General features: G+C 29.6%; 1 protein-coding gene across 1 annotated transcript in view; it reads right to left on the bottom strand.

Moving 5' to 3' along the window:
• The window catches only part of LOC113512168 (mucin-2), a 91,961-nt gene extending 78,637 nt beyond the window's left edge, over nucleotides 1-13,324 (bottom strand). The window contains exon 1 of the mRNA XM_052893812.1: nucleotides 13,216-13,324. Coding sequence (XP_052749772.1) covers nucleotides 13,216-13,307 — 92 coding nt within the window. The 5' untranslated portion in view covers nucleotides 13,308-13,324. The remainder of the gene's footprint in view (nucleotides 1-13,215) is intronic.
• Nucleotides 13,325-20,321: the final 6,997 nt, after the last annotated feature.

The raw sequence follows: 20,321 nt of genomic DNA, 5'->3' as shown, positions 1-20,321 counted from the left end.
TGGAGTGTATGCTGTCAATTGCATAAGTAAGTACAGATAAACGTTGTGCAGTTCGTGAACTTAGACCTAGTAATGACCTATCACCCTACATATGATAATAGGCAATTACAGATTTCTTTTATTCAAATGTCTGAAAAATTGATGCTGTCTCTTCCTCGTATATTGTTAATAAATACGGAATGATATTTCATTGTATGTTTTCCAGATTTTTGTTCAATATTACAGAAAAGCTTACGGCATTATAGATGGATTGACATTTCTATGAACACTGAAGAATATACTATGTTACCCATGACACTACTTATGTTTTGAAATGCCGAAATTAAAATTTATATCTATATATTATATACTTGTATATACATTTTTTTCATACAATTTTATATATTGAATTTGTTTTGATATTATATCAGCCGTTAACTGTCCATTGGTGCCTTTCACATAAGAGAGGTTTTGCCAGCAGTTGCCATTCTTGGCAGGTGCGTTAGCAATTGCAATTAGGCTTTAGTGATGTTTTAAGAGGAACACTGCTGCTTATTTCTCGAGCCTTAAGTGAGAACTTAATCGCCTTTTACGACACTCCCGGAAAAGGAAGGGGTGGTCGATTCTACGGGACGGTACCACACGGCAATTGTTTTAATATAATTACTATTATATTTATTTCTTTTTGAAATTGTATTCTGTAATAATGTTTTAAAATATTTCTAATATAATGTAATTATTATAGTTATTTCCGCTATTGTAATGAACAATGTCTTATTTGATATTACATTACATTTCTAATATTATTATTCAGTTACCCAAAAAGTCTAATTAGCACCGAGTCGGTAGTCTTAACGAACAATTAAATTGCATAACAAAATTATACTTAACAATGACAAAAATCCCAGTATAAAAAATTAGGTTTTCATTACTATTATATACTATGTCAAAGGCATTCGTGTACAATGAAGGAGGACCGCAAACTTTAGGCACTACATGACGCCACTCTTACACTTAGTTAATAAATTTCTTACTTCTTTTATGACCCATTTAAGACTTCACTGTTGGATATGGAGTCTTTATGCATAAGAGGAAGATAACTGATAATTAAATAAATATAACTGAACATATGACATAGCGCTAGTCCCAAACTAAGCAGACCTTGGTCTATGGGTACTAGAAAACTGATAGAAATACATGATTTTTTTTGGAAATACATACATATTATTTATAGAAGAAATCCAGACTATTACTTCCAGAAATACCACTACTTTCTATGTTAGCCATTAATCTTCGACTGCCATTTTGTTTAGGTATATTATGCGACACGTGTTTCAAACTCTAAACGAGGCATCTTTAGGCAAACTATTTGTTCAATCTTGATATGTTGGCAGTCACACATATACTAATTGTAGCGGCATTAAACAATATTATTCTAATCAAATAACCAGTAATATGGATTTCCGTAAGATAGCATCTAGTTTAATAAAATATTTAAATGGATTTAATTGTAACCTAATAGTTATTACAACACGACTATTTGTCTAATTTCAGTTTTATTACCTCAAAACGAGACGCTCACGAGACATACATTAGTTCACGGCCAATATTAGGTAATAAATATGTTTACGTGATATTTTTCACACATATCCATTTACTTAAATTGTCTATAATATATTTTATAATATATTTCGCAAGACGAAAAATGGGTCGATTTATTTTGCACTTGTGTAGTAATTCACTGTATTCTTCACTTATGTTGTGGTGTATTGGGTAAGCGCACTTTAATGCGTTTTGAACTGAAAGAAATACTATGGAATATTGTAATAATGTCATTGATCAAGTCTACCAACTCGTATTTACTCGTTTTAAATGCTATTATTGATTTAAAGGGATACATAGGTACCCTGTCAATTATTAACAATTATTAAATTTATTATGTAGATATGTAATTTCTTATAAAAAATAATAAACATAAAAATGTTAATTTATTATGTTCGCTAAATCTATAAGTTTTTTTTTATACAACTTAGAATGGCAAATAAGCTGACGGCCCACCTGATGGAAAGTGGTAATCGTCGCCTATAGACATGAGCAGTACCATGGACATAACAGAGTATAATGTTTCGCCCATGATAACCCCTATACGTTGCTATTCCTGAGGACTCAGGTGTTATTCCTCTGTACCCTGTAAATTCAAGCCATATCGCACCGTTCAAACCGAAACACAGCCATGCAAACACAACTGCTTTACGGTTGAAACACGAATGGGACAGAGGTACCTAAGCAAACGACTTTTGTAGTCTCCCTTTGGTGAATTTGTAGTAGAAGTTGAAGTTGTAGTAGTAGTAGTAATAAATTTTCTTTCACAAAAAAAACACATTTGCTTCAATCGTGACAAAACTAGTTATTTTGAATTGTATGGAGTCAATCTGGATTTATATCTTTTCAGACAAAAAATAAATATATTTAAAATCGAGTTGTAAATGATGGAGCTCTATGGAGACAAATAACAAAAAAAAACATATTCAGAATCTTCCTTTTTTTAAAGTGCATTAAATGTAGTTTTGTCACATACTTTTGTATGTATGTCCAGATATTTCGTAATGACTTTATAAGCATTTATATAAAAATAGCCTATTTCCTTTCTCAGAGTTCAAGATTGGTATCTTATTCTAAAACCGATTATTTAAAATCGTCTGTTATCTCGGTTATTATCTTTTAATTTTTTGAAAATGCTAATACTTATTATAGAAGTTAAGCATAAATCAAGTTAAGCATAACTTTAACCTTTTAAGGTGTCATCATATATTTATTAACATTTGAAAGTCCTAACATAGATTACTTAATACCTTGTTATTTTACAGTCATGAATAGATTGTTATATATCTACTAAACACATATTTTTTTATAAAAAAAATATATATGCACATGATTTTTTTATTTTTTTCTAAAATAGATTTTATTACCTAAGTTATTAAATAGTGTTTCCTTTATTACACGACTACTCGGATCTTTCTAATATTATAATTAAATGATATGTGAAAGTTTAAATAAAGTCTAATTTGAATGTTTGTTACAACTACATTATAAAATAGATTTATATTAAAGAATTATATTATAATTATAGAATATTTATAAAATTAATAAAAAAAATATTCCGTTCACGGACAGAAATAAAAAGTTGTGTTGTTTTTCTGTCCAAATAAATCGATATTTTATTCACTAAGTTAAGTATAATTAATAGAAAAGATACCTCTTACCTGATGTAAGAGGTATCTTTTCTATTAATTATGAATGGTAATGGAATGATAACCCTGTCTGCACTATCGGTTTCTGCTGGCGGAGCAATCAGTAAATGAATGGATGAAAGAACATTTATTTGCATACAGTCCGATTTACATTACATGCAAATTGTGAAAGATGAGGATGAAATTAGGCCAGTTGGTTCATCACAAAAAATTTGTTGAAAATTTACTACAATGGTTTTCAGAAAGTATCGCGTAGTGGTCGACCTGAAGGGGTATTTGCTAGCAATTGTTCATCGCCAATAACTATTGATTACAGACGAAATATACTATATTGTTATATGGGTACTTCTGTTTTTTTTTAATCAATGGCCTAAATATATAAATAAACTATTGTTTATTTTCTTTAAATTTTCCAATAATTTGCTGAATACATTTTTGTATTTATGATTAGTAACCAGGTTTCTCCGTTTTTTACTTTATTTATTTTTAAATAATTTCTTTAATATTTTATTAGTGTGTACAACTAATTAAACATAAAAATATGACAGAGGTAATAAACTTAATAAAGTTAATTGCCTCTTGATTATTGAAATAAATTACAATTATTACAGATTTTGAATATATTTCCAAAACATATTGGATTTTTTATCGGCATTTTATTATAGCTTTATTGGATTTGTTAATGGTGTTTACAGTTGACAGTTCGAAGTACAACACCACCCAAGAGTCACTAATCCACCAATACTATTAAACTTTAACTAAATCAGGTGAAAGATAATAACAGTGAAAGTTGCTACAGTTAAAACGAAATATTTACATGAATTAAACATTATGAATAATTCTGAATATATTATGTCGTGTTATATGCTGTTTATTTGTAATTTGAGTTTGAAATAATATTTAATTTACATACACATTTGATACCAAAACACTTTACTTTTACAATTTATGATGTTACAATTTTTTTGTGTTCACGCATTCATCGTGAATTACTAATGTATTGTAATCAATTTTAAATATTACTAAACTATGCTTTGTTCTGCTTGACAATCTATCTGTATGCCAAATTAAAGTTAAATCCATTTATTTAATTACAAATTTTAATCATTAATTATTACGTACGTATAATTAGTACGTGATTTATAACCATAGTTTATCTAAAAGATTATACAACATATTTTAGTGGTGGAAGGAATTGTTAGTAATGGAATCTAATAATCTATTATCTGGTCGACCTCCACGTTGTTCCCTCTGGAAACCAACGTCGTTAATTATCGTTGAATTAATTACGATGGGCCAACTGACCTGCTTTTATCTACACCTATCATCCTTCACTGGTGCCCCGCCAACGTATACCGATAGCGCAGGCGGTGTTACCATTCCACTATCATCCATAAAAAACTACCCACATAATTGATCCGACCAAATGACAGTCTGCTAATATCCAATACAAATAAAAAATCAATTAAATGCTTCGATTTGTTAATAATTAAAATTAGAGCACGTTTCTGTAATAATGCCAAATAAAGTCGGTTACCTTGTCGTTAAGTTCTATCGAAATAATATATTTTGATGAGAGAGATGGCCGTATGGTCCCGGCATAGAATAGGCCACTCCTTCCTTTCCCGTGGGTATCGTAAGAGGCGACTAAGGGAGGGCGAGGGATGGGCAGCAGCGTCCCTCTTAAAACATCTCGAAGGCCTAACTGCGGTTGCCAGACCGCCTGCCAAACGTGGCAACTACTGCCAAAATATTCCAAGGGGGAGGCTTATGTTCAGCAGTGGACAGTTAAAGGCTGATATGATGATGATGATGAGAAAGACAATATATACAGTATGATTATTAACGTAACTCATTTCTTAAAATTAGTGTTAGTATTCATTAACAGGGTCTCAAGATTTGTTTATTTTTTTCTTAGAAATAATTAAACATCGGCAAATATTAAAAAAAAAAAACCAATTCTCGAAAAGAATAACAAACTGTATCTGTACCAATTTAACAACGCATGTCGATAAATCCCATTGTACAAGATTTCACTGTAACTTACATACTTTTATCATTATAAAAAAATGTCTGTCTAATCATCATATAATCCCACTGATAGATCTTTTACTCAAATTATAAAATATATAAAATTTGGTAAAAATGTTTGTTTGTTAATCATAATGAAAGGCTGAAAAAAAAAATTAATAAACAGAACTAAATTAACATTTATAGAGTACTTTATATTCTAATTTACACGGGCAAATCAATCGGATCCAACTATTAGTTACATATATATGAAAATAGAATTTAATAGCCCAAGGAGGAGGTACATACCAATATGAAGTCATCAAAAAACAAACACGAGGACAAAATCATTGGATATCGTTGAAGAATGCATAAATAATTCACAATGTGTTTATATATAACTTAAGAACGTTCATACCTAATTTTAGTTATATCTACATTATTTTTCAATTTCCAAAAACAGTAATTTAAATTAATTATTATTTTTTAACGATTACTTAAAAATGCTCTTTCATTTGTAATACAAAATTTTGCTTTTGAAGTTTGGAGATATTTTTTTATTATTGAAATTTAACATTCAAATGTTAATAAAGTTTAATATTATTATTATTGCATTTTTAACGTTTTCGTGGGAGTTGTAAGAAGTAACTAAGGGAACTTAATGATTGACGGATGGGCAACAGCACACCTCTTAAAATATCTTCAATGCCTAATTGCGGTTGCCAACCCGCCTGCCAAGCACGGCAACTACTGGTAAACTACTCCGATAAAAGAAGGCCTTTCTTCAGGAATAGACAAGTAATAGCTATGATATGGTATTGTATTTAACTTTTTAATTAACTGTAAGAGTCACTTTTTAAGAAATAATTCAGAAATATTTCAAACTGTATAACTTATTAATTTAGAAAATTATTTGATATTTATTATAATTATTTATGAGGGTATTTTTAATTTATCTAAGGTACAAATACTCTAAAACACTAATACCCATAGTTAAAAATACATAATATACATAATAATAAATCTAGTCAACGCTTAACTGTTTCTTTCGGAAAAAAATAGAAAATTCTTACAGTGTATGAGAGTTACAAAACACATTAATAGTAAAAATATATTTGTACGGTCCGTATATGTGTGTGTGGTTTTTATGAATAAGACTGTTAAAGTACAGTACATCGTGTAGATATTAAATCGGCAGTGGAACCCAATGGTAAGTTGTTAATCACTCGATGACAGCTACTAGAGTACGCGTTCATTGTTATGTAGCCGCCGGCCTATCTAACATCTCCACGTTTAATGAAGTATGCCATCACGAATTGTTAACTAGATACAAATACACACAATCCAGGTCACTTGTATGTAGTTATATTGAAATATTTTTAGAATAAAATTAATAATAATAATAATAAAAATGACTGAACATAATATGGCTCGTTAATTTTATTCAGTACTTAATGAACATGTTACTATAATACGCTTTTGAACATTTTTTGTATGAATATTTAAAATTACTTAAAATCACTTCATTGTATTTATTGTTTACTAATAAGCCACAAGATAGAAGATACAATTGGAAGAAAGATAGCAAAGCAACAGCAAGAAAAAAGAGAGCGAAAACAAATTGTGCAATAACACTCGGAGGCGGCCGATTATAATAAATTAATCGAGTAACGACAGTATTTCCCGCCATGTTTTTCTACTCTTAGAACATTAGATTAGTACAAATCATTTTAATTTGGTTCGTCTAGATTACTGTGGTTTGGTCCATTCGAATTATTGTGGTTCGGTCTGGATAATTTTAACTATTATAGAACAAGATGTATATTTAGCTAATTAGTACAATAGATATTACCGATACCATAAAGAAATATTACTATTAATGTTCATTTAAAAATTTAATTTATATTGACAGGTGATTATGTAGTAAGGTAATTTAACATGACGTATTACATTTTAAACATTAGTATGTTGATTGAGATACGTGGTTAATTTGAGATTGATATTAATGATAAATAGCATCATTGAGATCTTTAATGCGAGTACAAATTGAATGAGAGATAAATTTAATATATTAGACATATTAGGCTTTAGGTGTCGTACTTGAATAACAATATTTATAAAATTAATAATTAAAAAATAAATATGTAATTTCTAAACAATATTGAAATCAGTTACTACATTAAAAATAGAAAATAATTGTGAAATCTGATGATTAAACATAAAAAAAGTAACGTTAAAAAGTTGTAAAGATTTTCTTTTTTAAAGAGAAGTTTGTCTATATAAATGATTTTATTTTAAAAGAGTGTTGTAGAAGGCGACTAAAGGAACTTAATGGTATATGGATGAACAGCGACACCACTCATAAAAACATCTCTAAAAGCATAACTACGATTGTCAATCTGCCTGACAAGCGTGGTAACTATTGTCAAAACTCCCTTTATGGGGAGGAAGGTTTATGTTCAGCAATGGACAGTTGTTGGATGAAATGCAAAAAAGATGATACCTATATAGGTACATACATCTTCATCTTCATCTTCATATATATATATATAACCACATAGGGCGCCCCCATAGACTGTTATGAGAATGGTCCTGAGCCATCTGCATCCACTAACTCCATCTGTTAAGGAAATTGGCTAATTTAAATTGTAATATATGTTAGCACAAATGGAAGCGAAAGTAATATGAAACCTAGGCTGGGCTCGGGTTCTAGGTCCCATAAAAGAAGTTTGTATGTCAAAATGGTACGGACTTACCTTGACCACAGGTTTAGCGTAAGTGGTACACGCTCAGGATGCACCAGGATTCAGGAAGCCAAGTCACGTGAATTTCACAATGGCGCTGATCTATTTTGGTCTATTCGTGAAAACCACACTATATATGTTGGGTAAACAATCACTTACGACACTTGGGAACGATAATAGGGAAGGGGGTTCACGAGTTCTCCACACAGTAAATAGGCACACAACACCAACCCGTTGCAGAGTGTTACGCGGTAGACGTTGGACTGGGCCGACTATTTGTCTGTTTTACTTATGTCAGGGGAATCGGTAGAATATTACGCGATTGGAGGGTATTATGATATTCATTTGCCATCACTCCATCTAGTGAGGGGTCGTTTTACACTGCGTTTGCATGTACGGGTTTGTCATTTTATTAGTATGATATAAATTGTTATGATTTATTACCAGTTTGATTTATTAGGAAACATATTTCCTAATGAACCTCGTCCTAGATAACAAATTTTAATTATATTCATGGATAGTATTTCCGATGTTTAATTTTACATTGCTTAATTATTTCATTATAATTATCATCATATCAGACTAACTATTCACTGCTGAACATAAACCGCCTTTTTTGGGAAGGTTTTGACAGTAGTTGCCACACTTGGCAAGCGGATTTGCAACCGCTGTTAAGCTTTAGAGATATTTTAAGAGGTACGCTGCTGCCCATTCCCCGCCCTCCCTTAATTGACTCTTACGACACCCATGGGAACGGAAGGGGTGGCTTATTCTATGCCAGGACTACACGGCGAATTATTTAGTTTCAGTAATATATTTATATATATTATATAATATTATAATATGTTTCCTATATATATTAAAACAGACCAGTTTGTACCTAATATAGAAAACTTATAAGGAACATTAATACTTCGACATATCATCATCATATCAGCCGACGGTAATAACCTTTTAGTGATGTTTTGAGAGGGACGCTACTGGTTCCCATAAATTTGCTATTAAATTCCCTTAGTTGATTCTTATGACACCCATGAAACAGAAAGGGCAGGCCTATTCTATATTAGGACCACAAAGCTAACATTAATAGACCTGGTACACTAAATGAGCATTTATAATTTTTTATTTCCTTTTCCAGTAGCAAATTTTTAATAAACTATGCAATTTATAAACTTACTAGTTTGTCAAATGCAGAGTAAGATGTATAGAACTGGATTTACTGGCTGCGGTTGAAAGGTCAAGGAATATTCTGTAGGTATCTATTGCGATATGGCTAGCAAATGCCTGCGTTTTCTATTTTCGTTATGACTAAGAGGTACGGCCTAACTAGAGGTAGACAAATTTAAATTGGTTTGGAAATGTGTACGATTTATAATCAGTTTGGAAATTTTGAAGAGCATCAATTAGTATTTATACCTCATGAGATTTTAATCTAGTAATCTAGATCAATTTGTATCTAGTTGAAACCCAAATTTGATTTTAGGAATTTTAGATATTATCATAGATGAACTTTTAACAGTATACTTTGTTATATCCATGGTACTGCTCATGTCTATAGGCGACGGTTACCACTTTCCATCAGGTGGGCCGTCAGCTTGTTTGCCATTCTAAGTTGTATAAAAAAAGATGACAAGTAAAATCATATAAATAAAATAACAATAATGTTCATAGCTTTGATTCTGATTATAAACTTCCAATTATAGTTCTCGATATAACTTTGTGTGTTTATCTAAAATAATTGATTAACTCTCTAGAATTGTAATCATCATTAACAAATCAGATCACCGTGCTCGAAAGCGGGCAAGTCGACTTATTATTTATAAATATTTATTTATTTTTTATATTACATATATTTATTATTAAATTATTTTACTTTCCCAGCACGTTAAATGTTTGCAAGTAAAGTAGAATCATAAAATAATATTTTCTTTGTATATTATATATATATGAAAATAATACTTTTTTTTAATTTACTTCAGATTTCTTAAAATTATTTACTGTACTTTCTTAAATAATAATCATAGACAAATTGAGACTATAAATAAATTATACTTAACCATTATAATATTAACAAGATATAAAATTTGTTAATTAAATTATTTAAACTTTATCGACCAATAAAATGTGGTACAAAAGGCGTACTCAATGCTATAGGCATTCTCTACCAGTCAACCTTTATGTACAGAGATACTCAATTGCGGCTTAAATAATAATTGATATTTTACTGTAATATGGTACATTACATACATAGAAACATAATGAATTATAATGATAATTTTTTATAAATCTATATGTCAGTCGAGGACTTGATGTTATAATGAAAATAAATACCTATATACAAATTCAAAATAGTATGAAGTAACCGAGTTTTATTACTTCTACAAACCAATTACCAGAACTAAATTATAAACCAAGTAAATGTAAAATCTAGATAAATATAAATTACATATACTATTATTAGTATTATTATACGTTCGATTTAGCGTTGTTTCGCAAAATGCTTTTAGTGTGCACATTATGGTATGCTGTTTAATATTCAAGCTGAACCATTGACATGGATGATACCTAAAGGTCGTATAGATACGATCTATGCACGTTAGAACTAAACGAAGCTGAAAATCCATTTATACAGGTTGAAGTAAAAATCAATTGCATATTTTTAAATGACATCTTATACGTTTAATATTTTATTTAAAATATTGAATACTGCATTCAATATTTTAAATATTAGACAATAAAAGTCGAAATACAACCTGTGATCGGTTGATTCAATATCTAATAAATATTGGGTACTCAATCAATACAAATAAAAAGATAAAATAAGAATTAAAATAAAAAAAAAGATTTATTATTAATACACAAGTACTCAATATATAGGACTCCGATATACGGTATTCAAATACAGGTTTTGGGTACATAGTGAGTACATGAGTAGTATAGCAAATATTCAAATGTTATTCCTGTGTTTATTACAAACTTTTTTGTTTCTATTCCAGATTTTTTTAAACATTTCAGTTAATTATCAATGGAAAAAATATTTAATTACTTACTGAACTTTTATTATCTAAATAATCTTAAGTCCGAGTCTTCAGACTCGAGTCGGGACTGGATTATTTTAAATGAGTAGCAAAATATTTGAATATCAAAAAGGCCGACTTGGCACATCACTAAAGTCGACAAATAATTTTATACCTCCCATACTAACTTAACAGCTGGTATCGTGCGACTCTCACTCACAAACACACCTATAAAATGATGCTAATGATTTAGTCATACCGTATAATAATTTAAGATTTAGTTTCACGACCAAAAATAGTAATTTTATAATCCTTATAAAAATATTATCAATTGTATAACAGCATATACCTAAATTCTATTAATATGTAGTTCTTAAAATCGTAAATCTTGGCTCATACTGAACGGATGCATATGTAGGTACTTATTTATAAATATATATAATATTAATCTAAGAAAATGTTTAACGATTAATGGATGGATGTATGTTTGTTACTCTTTTACACAACAACTACTAAACGGATTTGAATTTTATTTTTAGAACATTTCCCATTTATTTATAAAAACGTTAAATATATTTTGGCTATTGAAGTGTTTTGTCTTTTTTATTTGCACTAAATTCTTAATTTGAAAGAAAGTATGTAGGTTTCGATTTTTACGAACAAGACAGGGGGGGGGGGTTAGTTTTTTAATAGTAATACAATGAATAAAGTAGTTTATAATTAAATAAAAAAAAATTACATAAATAATTACGTACTATTAGAAGATAAAGTCCTTTTACATCTTAACAACTTATTCCACTATGGAAATGGGTTTTTACCATACAAGGAGAATACAGCCTACATTTTATTCTGTATTTTATTTTAAAATGTTGTTAATTAAAAACAGTTTAGAGTTGAAAATATGTTTTTGCTAATCTAAACGATTGTCAACTAAAAAAAGCTTGGATTTCCAATAATTTACAACAAGCACACAACTTGATACGTATTTCAACATAATATATAGCTTATTAATAATTCGTTACGCAGCTGTATTTAAAAACTAGTTTTTTATATTTTATTGACCTACCTTATTAATAATATGTTATAAATATTCACTACAGAAATAGATGTCGCACGCAAAGTAAATAGGTGTTTTTTATAAAAATCAAACGTACAGTAGGAGCTGTTTTATTAATTCTTTCACATCAAATTAACTCATAAGTATCACTTGAAATGTAACTATTTATAATACTCTATATGCTGTATAGTATAGGCTATTTTATATAGCATAAAAGTACGAAGTACGAACCGTCGATAAAAAAAATGTATGTATATGTATATATATATATATATATATATATATATATATATATATATATATATATATACAATTTACCTTAGTTCTAGCTTTTTCGTATTAATTTAGGAAATATAATTTCGAAATTAGCCGGCAATTAAACAAGCTCTTTAATATTTTTTTGCGACAACAGTTAACAATTGCCTCCAAATCCTCCTTCAGGCATTATAACCGTGAACATATTAACGTTTATTATATTATATTTTGTATAGTTGATTATAGGTATATAAAATTATAAGAATTTAGGACAGATCTGACCTACAACAATATAAAGTTTACACGCGTAACCGTGTGAACGCAAGTTCGCAATGCGGATCACTTCCGCTGTTGTTATGTTGATGTATTTTTGATGTGTCCAGTTAAGCCATTTTAAAATAAGACTTTCTAGATAAATAGATTAAAGAAAAACTTAATAAAACTTTTTTAATGTTTATTATTTTCTTAATATTTCATGTTATTATGAATATGAACAGCTACAGTAAACAGTTTTTTTTTTAATATTACACTTTTTAAATTTTCTTATATATCCTATGTGTGTAATTTATTACAAAAAATATTTTTTGCAATATTTTAATAAAAGAACAAGTAAATAAAAGATAATAAATATTTATACATGTTAATTAATACATGTATTAATTCATTATTTCTTATTTCGTCAATTTCAGTCAAATTAGTAATTATTTTGCAATTTGAAAATGTAGGTATTTAATATTTATTAATCTTACTTAAATCGATTACATTCTATTTTATACACTTTAATTTTATTTATTTATTATATTTTTTAATTATAATTTTTTTTATTTATTTAATATAAACTATAAATTAATTTTAATATAAATTATAAATTAAAAACTGAAAATAAAAACATCAAAACTTACCTTGAATACACGAAAAAAACACGACACAACGTCACACAAGCACCAAATATCGAACTCAACGTATGTCCGCACCACGCAACGCCAGGGGTCATAGTGCGCATGCGCGCTATCATCTCCCAACTCCCGCGCAGGCGCAGTGAAAGTGCTTATATAGCCTCCGAGATGCAACAGATGCCTGCATCTGACATCACATATCTGCAATATATTTATTGACTAAACAATCGATCTTGGATGCGTTTTTAAGGTTCTGTACCTTTAAAAGGTGACAATGGAACCCTTATTTTATCGTTTTTTGTCTGTTTGCTTTTTAAAATTTTTCTGCTTCTGAATAGATATCTGAAAAGATCAAGTGCGTTTTAAAATAAAATTAAAATTTCTAATTACAATTAATGAAAATTTACGATTCGTTGAACACATTTTTTAAAGGCGCATAATCAAAAACTACAAGTATAACAATTCCAGTTGTTTCAGAATTTAAAATTTGACATGAAAGATAAATTTGAAGACCAGGTAATAAATAAAACTTTATACCATGAGATAATAATATTGTTGTATTTTCGTAGTCAGGTATGTTTGTTTAGAACACTCTATTGTACAGTTAATATAAATATTAAACGATAAGGTACAGAGTTCTATAGAAAAGCATCAGTAAAATCGTGGACATATTCCATAAATGGACTAATAATATGTAAATTGGCGATTAAGTATTGACTGTTGTAGTTCTACGACTATTGTGGACGATTCTTCAGATGGGTAGTTATAAAAGTTGTATAAATCTTTACAATTATTTACTAAACCGTAATGAATAATTTTTTATATTTCAATAGATTGTAACTGTAACATGTATTGCGCACAATCTTTGAAATAAAATATTTATAACTTTTTAGTCATTATTTCCTGAAAGACTTGATGTTGTTCTATATTGAGGTCCTTACAAGCTCCTATTACTATAAAGTACGATACCTCATCTCATGTAAAGTAGTAAAATTGTTACTTTATAAGAAGAGTTATGTTAATATTGTTATTAACTTATTGTTGTTAATGTATGTTTTTGTGCAATAAAGATTATATATATATGTCCAGTAGGTTATCTTGCAAAACCTTAGAAGGTGTTTTTAAGAGATGTAAATGAAACAGTAACCTCTTCTGTGCTATTAGTATACCCTGGGGGATATCAGTGAGGAATGATTGGTAGGGATGAAAACGGGTCAGTCTGCTCTTTATGATGAATTAACCACGATGATTTTCAAGACGAATTGCGTGAAAGATGATCTGAGAAGCAATGTGCTTTTCAGTGCTTGCAATGGTACAATTCCAGTCAAAGGGTCAGGAAAAAGAGTTAGATCTATTAGTGGATGTTGACCTCAATTTAACAAATACATGTTCCGCTTTTGAGCATATATTTAGCCGTGGATAATGTTAGGATTATAAAAATGAAGATTAAATCATGCTGGTTTCGCTTTTTTTTTCCTAGAAACCTTATAAAGTATAAATAAAAGTGGCAGTGGATCGTATTAATCATATGTTAAAAAATTTACATCGAAAACAGAAAAAAATGTAAGCATTAACAGTTAATATTTTGTAAAAGAAGAAACTGGCTGATTGACTATACCATATTTAAAAACAATACATTATGCAGATTGTGACATATACGTAGGTTAGGAAGCATTTATTTTTATTTCATGTGCCATTAGAAATGTATCATAAGAGCACAGATTTGAAATCGCAGAATTGGATGCCTCTTTGACTCTTAGTAACGAATTCCAACTGAAAATTACGTTGACTCGATATATTGACGTGTGGTCACAGCATAGAACAGACCACCCTTTCCTTTCTCGTGGGTGTCGTAAGAATCGACTAAAGGAAGGCAAGGGATGGGCAGCAGCGTCCCTCTTAAAACATCTCTAAAGCCTAACTGCGGTTACCAACTCGCCTACCAAGTGTGGTAACTTCTGGCAAAACCCCCCAAGAGGGTGGCTTATGTTCAGCAGTGGACAGTTAAAAGCTGGTATAATGATGATGATATAGACATGTCCAGCTTAACTGTATACCATTTTGGTGGAACAGTTATTACTACAATAAAGCATAAAACTATATTTAGTTTTATGCTTTATTATTCCTTTTAATTTGATATATCTTATCTCATTAAGTGAATAAAATTATATTTTTTTATGGTCACTGACTTATATCCGTAAGAAGGTATCAATGAGTTAAAGGTATAGCTTTATCTTGTTGAAACTCTAAAAAGACAGAATAAAATAAAGAGAAAAATACATAAATATGTTTACAACTATAATAGTGAATGGGATAGTCAGAGGAATTTGTCGATTGTTACCATTGTAATAAACGTAATAGAATAAAAGCGTAACAATAAATTAATGACAAAAATCTTGATTTACTATCGCCGGTTTTCCGTCTCATACTCATATATCTTTCGTAACACCGGTGATATATCCAATCTGAATGATTAATTATACATCTCACACCTGACATAGTGAGTGCATTTGTAATAAATAAAGTGAAGATGTTATATCATAGACAATAGCATTGGTATAAGAACGAATCATCAGATCAGCCTTTAACTGTCCACTGCTGAATGTAAGTCTCCCCCTTAGGGGGTTTTGGCAGTAGTTGCCACACTTGGCAGGTGGATTGGCAACCGCAGTTAGGCTTTAGAGATATTTTAAGGGGGACGCTGTTGTCCATCCCTTGTTCTCCCTTAGTTGATTCTTACTACACCCACGGGAAAGGAAGGGGTAGCCTATTCTATGCCGGGACCACACGGCACGCGTATAAGAACGAATATCCAGGTAGAATTGTCACTCAAACCAGAAGGAGACTTTGTAAAAAGGTTGTCTGCTTTGTGGGGTACCTCTGTACCATTCGTGTTTTAACCGTAAAGCAGTTGTGTTTGCATAGCTGTGTTTCGGTTTGAAGGGTGAGATATGGCAGTGAATTTACTGGGCATAGAAGAATAACACTTTCGTCCTCAGGAATGGTATAGCATTAGGGGTATCATGGGCGATACGGTATACTCTGTTATGTCCATGGTACTGGTCATGTCTATATGCGACGGTTACCACTTTTCATCAGGTGCGGCGTCAGCTTGTTTCCCATTCTAAGTTGCATAAAAAACTCCCTTAAACTAAATAATAATAACAATGTTGGCGCAATGACGGTTCGTATCCATTACGCGTCTTATTGTGTTAGGGGTTGCAACCTGTTGCTTGTATATTGAAAGAATTTTGCAATTTTTTTAATGCAAATAAATTTGTGATAACTCTCCAAATTTAACCCTTCTTTGCATAATGGTGGAAATTTCCATCATAACATTGAATGTCCAAAAATTATATAAAATAACAAGATCACTTTAAGTGGATCGTGCTGGATACATTTTTAATGTCCATTACAGAAAAAAAGTTGCTGTCAAATTTATTTTTTTAACCATTTTTCCTTTAATTTTGAACATGAATTATATGATTACCTTGATTTATTTCACCCATAAAAAATCATGCAAAGAAGAGAGAAAAAGAGGCAAGATAATTTCTAAGATAAGTGTATATGTGTCGTTTCTATCCAATCAATTTATTCTTATAGTGTTAATGATAAATTGATACAATCGGATTCGGAAGCAGCCATTGAGGCAATATCGAGCTGACACCTTGTTGATTTTTATTGCAAGAGCAACCTTACCAAATGATGAATCTGTGTTTTATATTTAAATTATTCGATATTACCAATTTCCTTTGCTAGTAGTTTCTAATATTTATCACTATTACGCCATAATACCTAATAATATTTATTAGTTGTCTATATTACTTATATATCCATATTTATTCATTATCTATGTTTGGGTAGGTACATACATAAAATTTGCCAGTATAGAAGGGGCCACTCCTTTCTTTCATAGCATAGTATACAACATAGCATAGTAGCACAATAAAATGAATTTTGTATGCCAGATTCTGGTGAAAAGTGTGAACAATATTTAAATATACCAATACACCATCCTTTATACCACTTTTCAAACAAAATAAAGCTATTTATATTTATTTCATGTGGCTGTCGTAAAAGGTAACTAAGGGAACTAACGCTCGAGAGATAGGCATTAGCGTCCCTTTTAGTCGTAATTTATCATCAAAAACTTAATTTCGGTTATGAACCCGCCTGCCAAACGTGGCAACTACTGGCAAAACCTCCCTAATTGGGGGAAGTCTATGTTCAGCAGTGGACAGTTAACCACTGATATGACATATAAAATAGATTTTTACTAACCAGAAAAATAGTATCTAAGAAAAATTTGCTTCATTCAGATTTTCTTATTTAACCATATAAAATAAAAAAAAAAAAAACAAAATAGCAGGAATGAAAATAATATTAAATTTTATAATTTGTAATATTTAAATATATTCAACTGTTTCATCACGAATAAGTAAGAAAAACCCTAATATTTTAACTTCCAAATATCCTTATAAATTGGCCTACTTGTATTAGTAGAATAAAAATATAAAATAAAAACTCTGTAAATAAGGATAATAGTACAATCAATGATTAATTTAATGCAAATGAAAAAAATGTGCCGGACTTAGCAAATCAATTGGACTTGATTATTTCATAATTTCAACAGTACTATGGTAACGAGTGAATAAAAACCCCTTTTTATTTGATTACGGAAATACTATAGAAGATATAAGTATTATTTTTTATATAATTTTTTTATTGCAATTTACTAATGATTCAATAATATTGTAATTTATATACTTTTTTATAATATATTGATTTTTTTTATTAATACGATAATAACTGAATGAAAAGGTCAACCTAATATTGACTATAATGTTCTGTTTTCATACCTATATAAAAATATAAGCGGTATGTAAATAATGAATGCATAGTTATTACTTGGTAGTAGACTTAGTGGTAAAATTTATTATATATATATATAATATATGTGTATCTACATTATTTTATTAGTATTTTTTTTAAATGGATGATAATGGAATGGTAACCCCACCCGCGCTATCGGTATACACCGGCGGGGCACCAGTGAAGAATGATAGGTGAGGATGAAATAGGTCAGTTAGCCCATCAGGTAAGTTGCACTTTGTATGGACGTCATCCTCTAGTCTGCTTGAACTATTATTATTGTTTTTTTTTTTTTTTTTTTTTTTTTTTTTTTTCTTTTTTTTACTTTTTATTTACGTGTACGCAAATTGATTGGTTTTATTTTTATTTGAATATCAAGATAATGAATTTTTTGGAAAATGTTACTTTTCGACGGCAACGAACTCAATCGGATTCATGTAATACTAGTGGAATTGAACAAATATCAGAAACACTTAATGAATCAACCAACAGTTTACCTAATTTTTCAGATACTGAAAATGAAAATGATGTGATTCAAAGGCTGAAAATACAGATTGATAAGTTATCATTAGAATTAAGATCTGCTCACAAAGAAATCGAAACATTATCGTTACAAAATACATCTCTCAAACGGATAAATGATAGGCTACAGAAAAATAATGATCTACTTAAAAAAGTAACAGATAGTCCTGTTTCTAAAGCAAAATCACCTGCACAAAGGAAAGTACTAAAATTTAATACATGGAATAAGCAAACCCAAACAGAACACTTTACCACAGAAAATATGGTTCAGAATGCCGTAGAGAAAAGAAATAATTGCAGTGATAATGAAAACATATTACAGTTAACAATTAATAGACATGAAATTTTAGATCAACAACTAGAAAAACAAACAGTCAAACACAAACTATGTATTTTGAGTTCCAATAATACTAATAATATATTATTAAAAACAGAAAATACATTTGAAACCTTTGATATATGTCACTATGTAACACCAAATTGTGGAATAAAAGTACTTTTGAATGGAATAAGTATGAAGCTAAAGGATTTTACAATGGAAGATTTCTGTATTATATTAATTGGGGACGAAGACTTCAAAACGACAAATGACAACTTTAATCTCATTTTTTATATTAGAAATATGCTTAGGGAATTAGAACATACAAACATAATAATATGCTTACCAACTTTTAGATGTAATAATTTTTCAAATATGTTTAATTGGAGAATTGAAAATTTTAATAGTTTATTGCATTTGGACTCCCTAACATATGAATACGCATACATTCTCGACTCTAATCTTAATTTATCATATGGACATAGAATGTTCCATATACATAGTACTGGTTGCATAAATGATTACGGGATTCGAGTTGTTTTCAAAGATCTGTATAATTTAGTAAAAACTTTGCAATTACAAAATAACTCTGACTTGTCATTGAACAATAAATATGTAAGCGACAATATTGATTGTAAGAATGAACATCAATCAGAAAAAAAGTTTTTTCGATGACAATTTTCTATACATATTACATCAGAATATAGCAGGCTTAATTAATAAATCTGACCTTTTGTCTGTTTGTATAGATGAACTCTTAGAAAAAATTTAAATGTTGATATTATATGTATAACAGAGCATTTTATTATGGCTGGATGTGAGAAGTTCTTTTATATACCAAATTTCCATATGGCTACTTGCTTTAGTAGAAAAGGTAGTAAGAGGGGTGGAACATGTATCCTGATAAAAAATGGACATCAGTGGAAATCACTGCCTAAAATAACTGAACTTTCCATATCAGAAGTATTTGAATGTTGTGCAGTTGAGTTAGTCGCTCATGATACTGTTATTGTATGTATATATAGAGTTCCAAAAGCAAATAATTTAGATATATTTTTTCAAAAACTAAATAATATATTGGAAGTAATTTGTAAAAAAAGTCGTAAAAACATAATTATTGCAGGTGACTTTAACATTGATGTATTGAAAAAGAACGATCTCACCTTAGAATTTGAATGTCTACTTTCAACTTATAATCTCAAATTAGAAATTCGCCAACCCACGAGATTAAAAAGTCAAACATGTATTGATAATTTTGCTCACAATTTAGGAAATAAGTGTAGATCAGAAATTATAGATTTTGCACTATCTGATCATACATCTCAGTTATTAAAATGTCGAATAAAAAGAACATTTACGAGTATCAAATATTGGCGCATTAAACGACGTGACTTTAGCA

This window comes from Galleria mellonella, unplaced genomic scaffold (assembly GCF_026898425.1).
Source record: "Galleria mellonella isolate WM207_F2 unplaced genomic scaffold, CSIRO_AGI_GalMel_v1 utg184, whole genome shotgun sequence".
Taxonomy (NCBI): Eukaryota; Metazoa; Arthropoda; class Insecta; order Lepidoptera; family Pyralidae; genus Galleria; species Galleria mellonella.
The sequence above is the reverse complement of the archived record's forward strand: the minus strand, read 5'-3'. Positions and strand labels throughout refer to the sequence as shown.